This window comes from Embiotoca jacksoni, unplaced genomic scaffold, assembly GCF_022577435.1.
Source record: "Embiotoca jacksoni isolate LCO1_2020_lvr unplaced genomic scaffold, fEmbJac1.0.p SCAF_11, whole genome shotgun sequence".
Taxonomy (NCBI): domain Eukaryota; kingdom Metazoa; phylum Chordata; class Actinopteri; family Embiotocidae; genus Embiotoca; species Embiotoca jacksoni.
Window position 1 is genome coordinate 11854368 of NW_027185241.1, and position 14161 is coordinate 11868528.

The following is a 14161-nucleotide window of genomic DNA, read 5'->3' on the forward strand; positions in this document are numbered from 1 at the left end:
GCGCAAGCACACACACACACACACACACACACACACACACACACACACACACACACACACACACACACACACACACACACACACACACACACACACACACACACACAGACAGACAGACAGAGTTGAGCATTACTGAATACAGAGTGGTGGTGAAAGTGATGAAGGGCTGGCTGGAAGAGAGAGAATGGTCTTGAGCAGCAATGATGAGAGCATTGCGATTACCCAAGATGCTCCAGGCAAAGAGGGAGAGAGCGAGAGAAATTGTGGAGGGACAAATTTATAAGGGGGAGAGAGTGGAGACTGAATGATTAGTATGAGTTTTCTCCTACTGGAGAAAACACAGGGAGAGAGGGGAAGCACTGAGGGGATACGTGGAAAGGCAAAGAAAATGAGAGGAAAGAGGATTTTGAGATTCCAGAGAGCCCTTTGGCAGACAAATAGAGAGGGATTCAGGTGAAAACAAGAATGAGCGGATGGTGGAGGGACAGTGCCAATGATTACAGGATTGTATGGATCAGAAGAGCCTTGAGTGAACAGAGAATGAGTAAGAGACGGGTAGAAATGTATCTCCGAGAAGCAAAAGAAGGGAAGACATACACAGATTGAGTAGGATGGTCCTCAATAAAGACAGACAAAAACTGAATAAGTCAAATCAGCAAGAGGACAATCTCCACCTTTAAACAGTGCTACCCGATTGCTTCATCGTCTCTTTTCCTCTTGGCACTTTTTTTTGTGTGTGTGTGATAACAGCTTAGGTTGTCTGCTAGTTATGTTCAGACCTGGCCTAAGGACAATGAATGCAGCCCTGTACATACTAACAATGAAAAAGACAGAGGGGAGGAGGAGGAGGCGGAGGAATGAACGCACACCCCCTTCAGCAACCCGTAGCCTATACATATATCCTTCCCCTTTTAGCCAGGCATGGCCTAATCAGCGAGCTAATTAGCTCTTTCTGTAACTGCATCAGCCTCATGTAACTGATTGCATTAACAACTGCCACACATCAAACAGTCATGTCTCACGCTTGTGCATCTCATTACACGCTAAGGACATGCAAGGTTAAGGCCAGACTTTGACTGGGAATAAAATGAGGAATATTTTCTGCCACAGCTGGTGAACAAATAAATGTATTCCCTTTGTTCATCCCAAGACCTCATGAATCACTGTAGGCATAGTTGTGAGCCATTTCAATTGTTTTGCTTCTCTTAAAGTCACTCAAGAAGTTAATGTGACTGAAGCTGTACTGTATTTCTATATTTATTCCATATGCCAGGGCTATTCAACTTCATTATCAAGATGGCCAAATATGAAAATCACCGGAGGCTCGGGGGCGGCATAGAATATTTTTGTCAATTAATGGCTACAAATAACTCCTACTCTAATAATGTTAACGGATATTTTACCACAAGGAATGAACTAGTCACACGCATCCCTTTTCTTTCAGTTTAATTGTATCAATTCGGGACAGCAGCCAGTCCGTACAAAAAAATAAGAAAAAAAAGGGAAGTTATGGTTACAAGGCTTCATACAGAAGTGCAAAACGCTACAACTATAACACCTGGGAAATATTAGGTATTTTACTGATACTTAATATCCACAAAACAAAAAAAACAGATGAAAAAAACATTAATGTTTGTATCGCGCTGAAGATGACATCACAGTAGTTTCACATGCCGTTGCTATATAATGATGCCACATTGAGACGGTTGTATCAGCAATGAAACATGAAATCTAGAAAAGTACCTGGTAATCAAAAGCAAACAGAGTCAGTAGTGGCAGTAAAAAAAATAAGCTTCAGAAAGGATCAATTCTGATTAGTGGGAACACAGCAGACATTTCTTACAACGCTCTTTTATCAAGTCCATACAAAGCCAATGTTAGATATGTCCTGCATCTTCATTAATTGGTTTTCACCTGTCTATTACATAATTGTAACTAGATAGTCTGTTCACAATAATCTAAATTCACAATCAAACATTGTAACTGTATTATTTGTAGCTGAATGTTCTTTATGCATGTTTTTTTTTTAACTGCGTTTCTTTTATGTCTTTTTTTTTTTTTTTTTTTTAACTGTCTACAGAAAAAGCAAAGGACTAAAGAGCTCTCACAACTCTTCCACTCTTACAACCCTTATGACCACAAGGTAAGATCTTGGCTTACATCTATTTCAGTTTTGACCTTAAAAGTGCTGCTCTTTTTTTCTTCTCCTTTGCAACGCAGGAAAATTGTTTATCTACTCATTCCCTGTCGGTTTCTTAAGAAATAGAGCTTTGAGTATTCAGCAGCATTAACATCTCGACCACAAGCCTTCACTTGACATCAAGAGTAGTTGTCGGTCACCATCACTACGTTGTACTTATGGCTGTGATGAGTTTGTTGTCCTCTTAAGATGGACAGCTCTTGTCGGCAATCTAGTGGATGAGGACAGCTCAAGTGTTTCCTCCTGATTACATTGAGAGAGTGAGTGTGTGTGAGAAATAGAATTCTGAAGTCCGACATAAATCTAATCAGCTTTGCGTGAGTGTGTGTATGTGTACTTCTGCACTGGTCTGTGTACGAGTTCACACATTATCAGGTTAACATCTGACAGCAGGCTGAACCTGCCTCTCTTCAGGGATGCTTATGATGATGAGACCCTTGTGACAGCAGTTTGCGTGTAAGCGACCATTTGTGTACAGCGGTCTTATATAAAGATGTCCTTCTGAAAGTGACAACCCAATGACAACAGCTGTCACCACATTGTTCTCCCATTAGGAAAAAGATAAATTACATTTTGACATAAGAATATCGTGAGTTCTTGTGTATGCTACACTTAGACAAATATATTTGTCACTTAGTTTGCTTGCAGTTATAATGTTAATAGTTATCATCATTTAGACGTTTTTGCTCAATGTCTGAGTCATGGTGGAAACACTGCTTATTATGAACTGCAACAGCAGAGAGTTGGCGATTGAAACTTACTTGCCGGTGCAACACTGTGTTAATTTACAACACTTTAGTTTAGCCAAGTTAATTGTTTTTGAGACTAGATACCAAGAGCCTGTCGTGCATTTGTCCTATGTTACACAGTAAATTAAAAGGATATGAGAGAGATCACGTTTTCACTTAGGTAGACAGGCCTCCCACACACAGAAACACATGCAGAAACACACACACACACACACACACACACACACACACACACACACACACACACACACACACACACACACACACACACACACACACACACACACCTTAAGGCACACTAATGATAGTTTACACGTGAATCAGTACAAATGAACATGGCTAACACAAACTGGCAATGTGAATTGAATGAAGGGGATATATTTGCAGTATATTAACATGTTTGTAAATTAGATATTTTGTATTTGTGAACATGCTCTCTCCTTAAGTACGATTCTGAGGAACTGAGAAACCAACTGTGACAGTATGCCAAACTGAGCCTGCTGCACTGCGCCATCACACAATTATCACAGAACTCGTTGTTCTTTTACACCCTTTATTTTTTTGTTTACTAGTCTGCTGTTTGTGAACATACTGATTCCTGAAGGTTTTAATTAGCAATTAAATGTCCCATGAAGACCAAGTCCAGGTCCACAGAAGTATGTCTCCCAGTAATTATTGAAGGACACTTGTAGAGCACAAGTTGTCACAGTATTCAAAGAGTATTAATTTATTGAATTAGTCCTGCTGTATAACTCCACTTATTAAATAGTTATATTATCATTTTCTGTATCAGCGACATAATGAAGATTTTTTTCTGAAAATACAAAACATACAGTGGGATTCATTCCCAAAAGATAGATTTTGTGTGGTGAAGTACCACTTTAAAGGCACTGTTCTTCGACCGCTTAATTGATTCTGAGTTTGATCGCAGCTGAAGATCCTCAGAAAGGAAGCCCAGCATGTCTGTTCCAAAGTTAAGGCTAAAGATGAAACATGGCTGCATTCAGAGCCCCAGACCTTTGGAAAGCCCTCTGCCAGAAGACAAGCTGGTAAAGCCTAAATAGTTGTAGTGACATTTGTCATCTGTATATGGCACATTACGCCCTGCACGTTGTTGTTGACAACTCCTATGAAATATGAATTTCAAATAAGGAGGATTTTAAAACTGATAAAACAATGGGGTCACATTTGACATTGCTGTATAACATCATATATTTCTAATCCCTAGTGGGATTAGCTGTCACTTTAGTGACTGATAAATTTGGTGAATAAATTGTGTCAAAAGTAATCCAGTCCTATTACGTGGTATTTTACATCCCTCATACAATTTTTTTTAACATGTCAAGATTCTTGTAGATCTTCTCATCGGCTCAATTTACAACCATGTTACAGGAGGCCTTATTTCCATAGATTGTATAAATGTGCAAATAAATTCCCTTACATCACAAACCCAGATAGCCGTGAGATATGGTTTAATGATAACAAATCTAATGTCAAGCATGCTTCCTCCATGATCAACGACGGTTTTGCATGTCGTAGCCCATGTCCATACACCGTAGAGATGTTGAAGCAAATCAGCTTTAAGCCCATAAAGTCATTAGATAGAAATAAATGAAGTCTGATAATGTCCCTCATTTTACATTAAATTCCCTAGGGTGTGTGGCCTTTCAGCTTACGGTTTATGTAAGGATATTATGTATGTACCAATACATATCCGTGTGTGTGTGTGTGTGTGTGTGTGTGTGTGTGTGTGTGTGTGTGTGTGTGTGTGTGTGTGTGTGTGTGAGGGAGAGATAAAGAGCGAGTGGGTAGACAGATTTAGAGGGAAGGGAGAAATTTGTGTTTTTGCAGCCATTATTGTTAATGTGTAACCTCATATAGGTATGAAAAGGTCATTAATAAAGATTGAGTTGGGAAGAGGGTGGTGGGTATGTGAGGCTTTATTGTAACTCCAGGCTACCAACCAAATGAAACAATGTTTTTAAATGAACTAATTGTTGTTTTTGTACCAAGCTCGTTTCTTAATCTCCCATGACTAACTCTGAATTATAAATGGGAAAAAAATGGCTTGCTAAAACACATTCAAAAATGGGCTCTTAAAGAAAATACTTATTTTCTTTCTTTATTTTCTTTTTAATTGTCTTGTTTTTTTCTCGCTTGGTATTCCTTCCATTCTCCTTGCCTCTACATATTAAACAGGGTTTTAATGTGTGTTAGATGTTTTCTTACATGTAGACAATTGCACTCATTTGGTGTCTGTATGTTTAAGAGACAGAAGTGTGTATATATGGGTGTGTGTGTGATGATTAATGCGAGGTATCCTTTAGCCAGATGGTGCTGAACAAGGCCCATCCATCAGCAATGAAAAGACCAGTGGGCAGAAAGCTGGCAGAGCACTCTGTCTGGGGCCAATGCCCCCACTGGACACACACACACACACACACACACACACACACACACACACACACACACACACACACACACACACACACACACACACACACACACAGAGAGAGAGATACACTACACACACATAGACTCTCTGAGGATTTTGCTGTGTAACCCACTGAGCCATGTTGGATCCTTGTGCTTTGTTTTGGAATACATTCTTGCTTGTTTTGTTTCTGCCTTGGTTCTACATGAGTGATGGTGCCTCACCCTTGAAAACAAGTCTGGTATGGTGTTGACATGTTCAGTTCTTCAACCTATTACAGTACCAACACTGAGTTTAAGGGTCAGATAGTTGCATTCTTCCAATTTGAGTGCACAATTTGTTCCGATATGCATTTCCAAGCAAGAAAATGTTAACATAAACTGCCCTGTTAACCAGTAAGCACCATGTACAGTGATGGAAATTCGAAACCCAATCAGAGAAGGCAGCTATTTGCAGTTTTCCAATTCCAGCTTTCCTCACTTGTACTCAGACACATTTATAAATGGACTCCCCCAGTGCAGCCAATATTTTTCAACACTTGGTCACAAGCTTTTAAATTGTCACTGGAGACCTGTTCCTTGTTTAATTGTGAGATTTAATGTCAGCTAATTCACAGCCTCTTACCTGCTCCCTTTTATTATTTCTGTTTGAATTAAGGAATTAAGGATAAATTGTATTCTTGGTGGTAAACAGTGCTTGCCTTGCCATTGTTTGCCAGGAATGACCACATTGTATTCCCCTGGGCAAATGTGTGCTTTTATGTAGTTTGAAATGGCACACAAACACACTCCTCACATACCAACTTCTCTCCCTTTGCTGCATCACTGTGTCACCGGGTGCAAAGTTTTGCTCCCTGAAGGCTTTGCCTTTCCAGGTTGAGGTTGTGAAGCTCCCATCATGCTGAAGTCATTGTCAGCAATGTGTGTGAGTGTCCACGCATTCAACTGTTTCTGGCAGAGTTAACAGAGCACCTCTCCCCTCTCGCCACACACTGTCACAGTCTCCCGGGAGCACCAGCACAGACACATACATACATTCTCCATGCTGTGTTCATAGGCCTGAATGACAGGGGTGACAGTTTTCCCCGCGGCAAGAGAGGAGGGACAAGCTGTCAACATGGCCCGTTGCACCTGCCCAGACACACTAGACACACTCAGAGTGAGCAAGACAGAAAAAGGGACGATGGGAACAGAAAGGGAAAGAGAGGTGTCTAAATGAAAGGCTGGTAATGAAAGACTAACAAGGGAAAGAAGGCATTTGTAGAAAGTAAAACACTTAATTACACTCAGTAAACTTCCCCCCTCCAGTTATTCTGAACTCCCAGTTTGCCTCATAGAAGTTGACATAATTATCTATCATTTGAAGCAAAAGACAAAAATGGTAATTAGTCTAACAATCCTCTCTCTATACCCAACAGATCTCTCTTTTCTTCATATTTTATGCATGTTGCTAAACTGAACAATTAGCATTCTTCTTTTTTTTTTTCCCTTTTGCCATTTTTAATTACTTTTATTTTGTAGAATGAGTTTTTAAGCTGCTGTTGTTTTGTATTGTTGTGAAAAGCTAACCTCCATCTTTGTCGAACTTGACATTTGCTTGCCATACTTTTTTCCCCTCCTTTCCTGTTAATTAACAGACTATTCAGGGCAAGAGAAGGAAGGAGGGGAAGGGGGGTGGGGGGGGGGGAAACGAGACAGAAATATTGGTTATTGTGATTTATTTTCTTGCCACGTTTTCTTAACTTGCCTCTCCAATCTGTCAGTGAAATTTTTTTTTTTTTTTTTTTTTTTTCTGTCTGTCGTCAGGTTTTGTGTGGGTCTTTGGAAAGTCTAGAAATCTCTTTAATTGTGTTTGATGATTTCTCAAATTTGTAGTACTGTTAGTTGGTCTCTTGTTGCTACCATACAAAGACCCATAACTGCAACGTATTTCCCACCTCTGATTTAGTTGTGATGATTAAGTCATTCCACTAAAACTGAAAATGTTATAATTGTTGTTGTTTAAATGTTTCATGTCAGAGTCATTCTAAAAGAAAGCTGCTATATGAGATGCTATCAAAACTAATCTGTCTCTCTGTCACTGTTTTCATATTTTTTTGTGCGCTCGTGTATATGCGATACATGGTGAGATAGATAGATAGATAGATAGATAGATAGATAGACAGACAGACAGACAGACAGACAGATAGATAGACAGATAGATAGATAGATAGATAGATAGATAGATAGATAGATAGATAGATAGATAGATAGATAGATAGATAGATAGATAGATAGATAGATAGATATTTACTTACTTTATTAATCCCACAAGGGGAATTTTTTTTCGCTACAGCAGCATTATAGTCACAGGTAAAGAAATACAAAATAACAGAGTAAAAAATATTGAATATGAAAATGCACAATATATACAATAAAATTGAATAATATTAAGTTAAACTAATCTCTGCAAAGATTTAAGCAGCAAAGATATATTTGTGCTTTGGTCACACATTCCCTGAAAGACAATCTAACCACACATGCTGTTGTCATATACAATGTTTTTTCAGTAGCTGTTCAAGTGGTTGCAGAGTATGTAATCTGGTTGATTCACCTACTTAGAAAATACCATACTGAGAGAATCTCCCCTTTCCCTGTGTCTCTCCATCAATTCTAGATAGATAGTTTGCCAATGATTCCCCATAACTTGTACACTTGACACACTTACTGCCCATGCTGTAGTGTATGTGTGCCCCTGATAATTGAGGACTCTACAGATATCCGCTGGGTGCTGCACATACAGGTAGATTGTAAAGCCAACACATACCTGCTGCAGACGTATGGCATGTTGTTGTTGTTTTTTTAATACTGCCAGGGCTGCAAATAGGCCAATTCAAAGTAAATGCAGAATGGAATGGAATTGTTTAAATTCTGGCGCTACCTTTTTTGCTGGAATATAAGGGCAGCCATTTATTTTGCCCTCAATATGAGCTGTTATATAATATTGTACAGTATGTGTAATTACTGATTATAAACGTTTCTTCTTTTTGTCAGTGAACTAGACTAACCGTTAACTTTTCTGACATCTCTAGGTATTTTCTCCAATATTTTAACAAACAGCAGGTCTGCAGCCTGACGATTATCCAACAAATATTGAGAAGACCTTCCTATGATAGACAAGTTGATAGACACAAGACAACTAACTTTACAGCTAACAGGTTCTTTGTGGGCTTTAAGTAGGCTAAGATATGTACAATATTTTACTCTACATGATAATATTACACCTCCTGGTTGATCAAAAGCAACAGAAATGAAACAAATATAGCGAAACTGTGTGTGCGCGCGAGTGTGTCTTCATGTATGCATGTACGCTGATATTCCACCCACATTGCAATGCTGCTTGCCAAAGATATGATTTTCTTCTGCTACTGTACAGTACAGCACCATAGCCATGTATACATGCTCTCAATCTGTCAGAGTTACACAACACAGGCCTACGGAACACGTACTCATGAATAGTCCCACAAAAGTACAAACGCTCCTGTGAACTTCCATAATTACACAGTCCATTTTGGTGCCAAACAAGCATTTGCCTTTCAAATATCCCCACATTTTGCATTTTTCCAATTCATGCAGCACCACATTATAGCTGCATTGTATTTGTCCGAGAGACACACACACAAACGCTGTACAACTCTTGCCAAGCACGGCACCCCCTTTTTTTTGTACTCAGCTGGACGCATGCCTGCACCACACAAGCTGAAGTTAAGGTCTTCTCTCACATGCTTCAGTTAGGCAGTGGCAATGTGTCTTTTGATTTCACAATAGCAACAGGAAGATTAATGTAAAAGTGGCAGCAGCCATTTTTATGTTTCATACAATACTTGCAATGCTAGTTGCCAATGGGTTTGTTCTTAAATGCTATGAAACCAAGTACTTGATAGGAGACTTCACCTTCTAACAGCAGTCTTTCTCAGACTGAGAGCATCACTCCAATTCAATTTAATGAAAGATGATAATGGTTACATTATGTACTACATAAATAAATCAAATTGAATGAAAGCTGTAGTACCAACACTACTGTCTCACTACTTCTACTACTACTACTGAGACTATTTGGTATGTCTTGTCCTGCACACAATTTGAACAAAATACATTTTTAGACATAAAAGGTTTTAATTGTGAGAGGAACTGAAGTGTGGACTATGATGAAACATAGTTTAGATCAGAAGAGGAGGGAGTGTGGAGGAAACAGTTACTGAGGAGTTGCCAAGTTTTCTAAATGAATGAGCTACTATTTGTCATGCAGTTATGGCACAACAAATGCTGAACCTTAAAAAAAAAAATTAAAAAAAAAAAAAAAAATCACTTGAGCAGAGTGTCTATTTTTGTCAAACACTCCTCTCCAAACAACTTCTAATTTCAGTGTATTTTAGGTGATGTGGTGTTTCATTCTTTTATTTAAAATGTGTGTTTTGGTTTTAGAAACTGGAAACTAAAGCGTTATTTTACACTTACATGAAATCCGCTTTATTCTAATCATGGTAATGAACGTTTCTACTTCAAAAATTAGGAAGCAAATCAACAGAATATATATGCTTTTCATACTCCCAAGGTTATGTAGCCAAAACTAAAAAAAAGAATAAGAAATGTGTGGCTGCGCAGTTACTTGTCCAGATTAAGAGTTCACTTGGTAAACTGACCAAATTGAATTGACCAAAAAAGATAATTTTTTTAAGAAATCCGAATGGCTCATTTGGCCATGTTTTTCTCCTTTTAATACAATATTCCAGAAAAATACCTGATCCTTCACACCACCTTCCTTCCTGCCCACCTTAACACCCCAAGCCTCCCCTCATATTGACACAGTGTGTCTTGCAATGGCTTGCTGATTGCTTCCATTTATTTGGCGAAAAGCATCACTCCCGTGTTATTCACACACATCAACACAGTAACACACATACACTCATACACTGGTATATACACATACACTTGCAGCATTGGGCAGAGGAAACCAAGGGTTTGCAGCTCTGTCGGTGTGCAATATGAGTGACATCTGAATGGTGTGTGTGTGTGTGTGTGTGTGTGTGTGTGTGTGTGTGTGTGTGTGTGTGTGTGTGTGTGTGTGTGTGTGTGTGTGTGAAGGGTGGGCAGACGAATGAAGGACGGGTGTTGGGCCTTGTATTGCTAAATGGTTTCCCCGACAGGAGTGTGAATACTCTCTGATTCAGTCAATAGGCCTCCCATTCTCATTTGAAAAGGTATGTGTGTTTCAGTGTGTGTGTGTGTGTGTGTGTGTGTGTGTGTGTGTGTGTTCCTTTCTGCAGCTCCTTGGCTCAAAAAAGTGGATTGTGTTTTATATATATATAAATTAACCATATATGATAAAGCATATAATTTTCCTCACACCTGAGGTATGCAAGTACATGCTGCTTTTCTTTTCTTCTTTCAACTTGTATTTTAGGGACCAAAAGGCTCTGTCCAACATTAGAGCACATTACAGTATTAAGTCTTTTTTTTTGTTGTTGTTGTGGCATTTTAGCACGCACAATTCTTTAGGAACTTTTCACGCTTGTTTAAGTCGAGCTGACATTTATCAGTAACATTGATAAGTAATGACAAGACCTAAAGTCCCCATCCAGTAAATATCACATTTTAAACATTGTTAAGATCTCCAAGTGGAGTTTTTTTATATGCTTAAAGACATTTGATTGGCGAAATAAGTAGTCAATACTGCAAAACATTTTGTCAGCAGAAACTGTGCTGGAAGTATTGGGGCATAAAGTAAGTCTTTTCAGACAAAACTCACTTTATTAACACAAATAACTCCTCATTTACAGTCAGTACGGCTCGCCTCCTCTCGTCTCCTAAACAATCTCGGAAAGACATAAGTGGCGGGTTTTGCGGAAAATGTGGCCTTCACAGTAACATTTTCTAATGAAATGCTTATTATCAATGGAAGTGATTACATAATACTGTATGTTACAGGAAATGTATACACACGTCAAGTTTTTTTTTTTTTTTTTTTTTTTAATACAGTAGGCCTGTGTTGAATTTAAGTTAATTAAACAGCATCTAAAGCTCTTATTTTGACAAGTGATGTAGTCGTTGTTTCTATATTAGTCACAGACTGTCTGTTCTGTAAAGCTGCCTCACTTTTATGATTTTATTTTCTAACTTTTAGCCCTATGGTTCTCTAAGTTCAATAAATAAATTAACAAAATGATTAGAACTGAAATATTTCTGATGTGTGGCATGATTATTATCACAGGAAGCGATTACATATTTATTCTTTTATCAGGTAGAGCTTACAAAAATCGAATTTAAAAAAAAAAATACCCCGCAAAATCAAGCATTTTTGATTGCAACAATCACCAAAAAACTCTGGAGGGACTGGTAATTGGTATTTTATTATAGTAACTTGAACTGATGAAGAAGAGGCTGTTTTCATTTTTGAACACCTCATCCTTTGACACCTACTTGTCCAACTTGATTAGCAGCGATCTTTGCTTTGAAGTACAATTCCTTCTTTTGTTGGCGAGTTCATTAACAAGGGTTCATCTTTAACGAGGACCTTTCTGTTGTGGACGGAGTCTCGTTTACAACTCGGCCTCATCACAGCTGATCGTACAGTACGAAAGGTTTCCTTGTGTAAAATCACGTGCAATCTCCTCACCACCCGCAAACAAATGTCCAGGCAGATGTACCAACGACGTGCAGTGAGGGTTGCATCTTTCAAATGTGCAATTTAACACACGTTGTCCATTTTGCGTGTTTGCGTTTCTGCCTGAAGGTACAAAATACTGGGAGGGAACATGCAAATACATACGTTTAGCACCCGCAACGATACTTACTAAACCTGAAAGTAGAAACAGGAGAAGTGATTGTTGTGTGTTTCAGTACGACTGAAGGGAACGTATTAATCAGTTACGCAAATCTGGAGAGACGACTGCTCTTATTGTGGTGAGAAGGAGACGCAGGAAAGCAAAGAATATGTAGAGAACATGGTTTTACACCCTTGGAAACATTCCTGATATGTCAGGAAAAAAAGTATTTTGACATATTGTTTGTCCAGCGATGACATTTCTGAGTTATTGAATGAACTGAATGAGGTTTGGCAGCCAACAACAAGGAGGAGCCACAAAATACCAGCAATTAAAAAAAACTTGTCACGACTCAGCATTTTCCTGCCTCTGGGTCATTCCAGCGTATCGCTGCTTGGACGTCCCACCAGTCCTGTTATTCAGGTGTGCCGTCACAGGTCCTGATTGTGTCCTTCAGCTTTCACAGGTTCATAAGGTTCAAGAGCATTCGCGAGACACTGAATGAAAAGTCACCTGCTCATCACAGAAAGATCTGGACCTGCTGATCGGTGTTTGTCAGAGGATCTCATCCACCGTCCCTCCTGTTTTATCTGCCGACGTTTTGTTATTAAGCCTTTTTTTTCGCCTTTTTGTTTTTCCCACAGTATTGACTTCCTTGCTGATAATCTCCTATAAAGCATTTTGTTCTTGTTATTTTGATATTTCTTAATTTCAATGGGATCAGATTTCCTTTCCCTTTTGTGGTCGCTCTGTTTTCCGCTGCTGGAATCACTTTAACACGCACAAACTCCTCATTTAAATACAGCGATTTGCACCTGATATGTATGAGTGACGCAAATACTCTTAGTAAGTCATCTGCAAAACGGGTGCTAAAAAATATTTGCTTTTGGAAAAAACACGCAATTTAACACACTTTATTTGACATCTTAGTAAATCAGGCCCTATGTGTGTCTGTCTCTCGATACGTTTATTTCTCTACTGTTGGTGTGTGTTTGTCCATGCAGGTATTACATGTTTGCCACGACTGTGTGAATGTTTGCAATGTTTTGACCACGTTTTGACTAATTCGACTTTATATGTGACCCAACAGATGTTGGAATGTGTTATCTACGCCGGTTTATTAGTCAGAGTAATTGTATTGTCTGTACCTGATTGCTTAGCATAGCCTTTAATTAGAAATATGTGAAGCCTGATTCAAAGAAACCAACTACAATTTATATGGAAATTCAGATGCATGGTTTCAGGCTATGGGCTAAAGCCGGTGTTGGAACTTTGTTTTTTTTCCCCTTCTTTCCTTCTGCCTTCCTTTTTTTTACTCCCTTATTGTTTTGGAATCGCAGCTTCATCTTTGGGTTTAATCCAAGCTATTAACTACTCCTGCTCACTAAAGGAGATATGTCTACTTGTTAGCACAGAGACAGACACAACAAGGAAAAAGGAAGACAAACGGGTACAGAAATGAGTATGCGGATCCTTTTTAGTGCGAGTGTTATGTGTTTTTCCATTTTATTTTTTTATTTTTATTTAATTCACTCATTCCACTTAAATCCCAGTTTATAACAGTACTACACGTTCAAAGTTGCACGCACCTCATCAAGGCAGAGGACTAACTAACAATCTCTGTATGATTAATTCACTGTGCCTTTATACAGTAAATACAAACTGCACAAGTTCCTATAATACCCACTTTATCTTCTCATTTCACAGACTGTGAAGAGCTTATCTTCCGTTGTAAATCATGTGATTAGGGTTTCAAATGTACTTATTGATTTTACTGGTAGTTGAAGTGCTTTTATCTTGTGCGATGTTTGTTCTCGGGTCACTTGTGCATCCAAACTTAATATGGATCTTCCATTATTTTGTTCATCAGGGTATCTCAGCTCAGGACCTCAGAAATCTTTAAAAGTGTCGTGTTCCATAGTACAATAGTAAGTAAGAGTCATTCATAAGTAAGAGTCATTCATCCCTGATCCTGC

General features: G+C 38.7%; 1 protein-coding gene across 2 annotated transcripts in view; it reads left to right on the plus strand.

Annotated features, from left to right (window-relative positions):
* The window catches only part of cdkal1 (CDK5 regulatory subunit associated protein 1-like 1), a 223034-nt gene that overhangs the window by 167430 nt on the left and 41443 nt on the right, over positions 1-14161 (plus strand). The window contains exon 12 of one of the 2 annotated variants that reach the window (XM_069143201.1): positions 2081-2143. The exons of the other annotated variant lie outside the window; for it this stretch is intronic. Within the exon in view, the coding sequence (XP_068999302.1) occupies positions 2081-2143 (63 nt within the window). The remainder of the gene's footprint in view (positions 1-2080; positions 2144-14161) is intronic. 2 annotated transcript variants of the gene reach the window in all.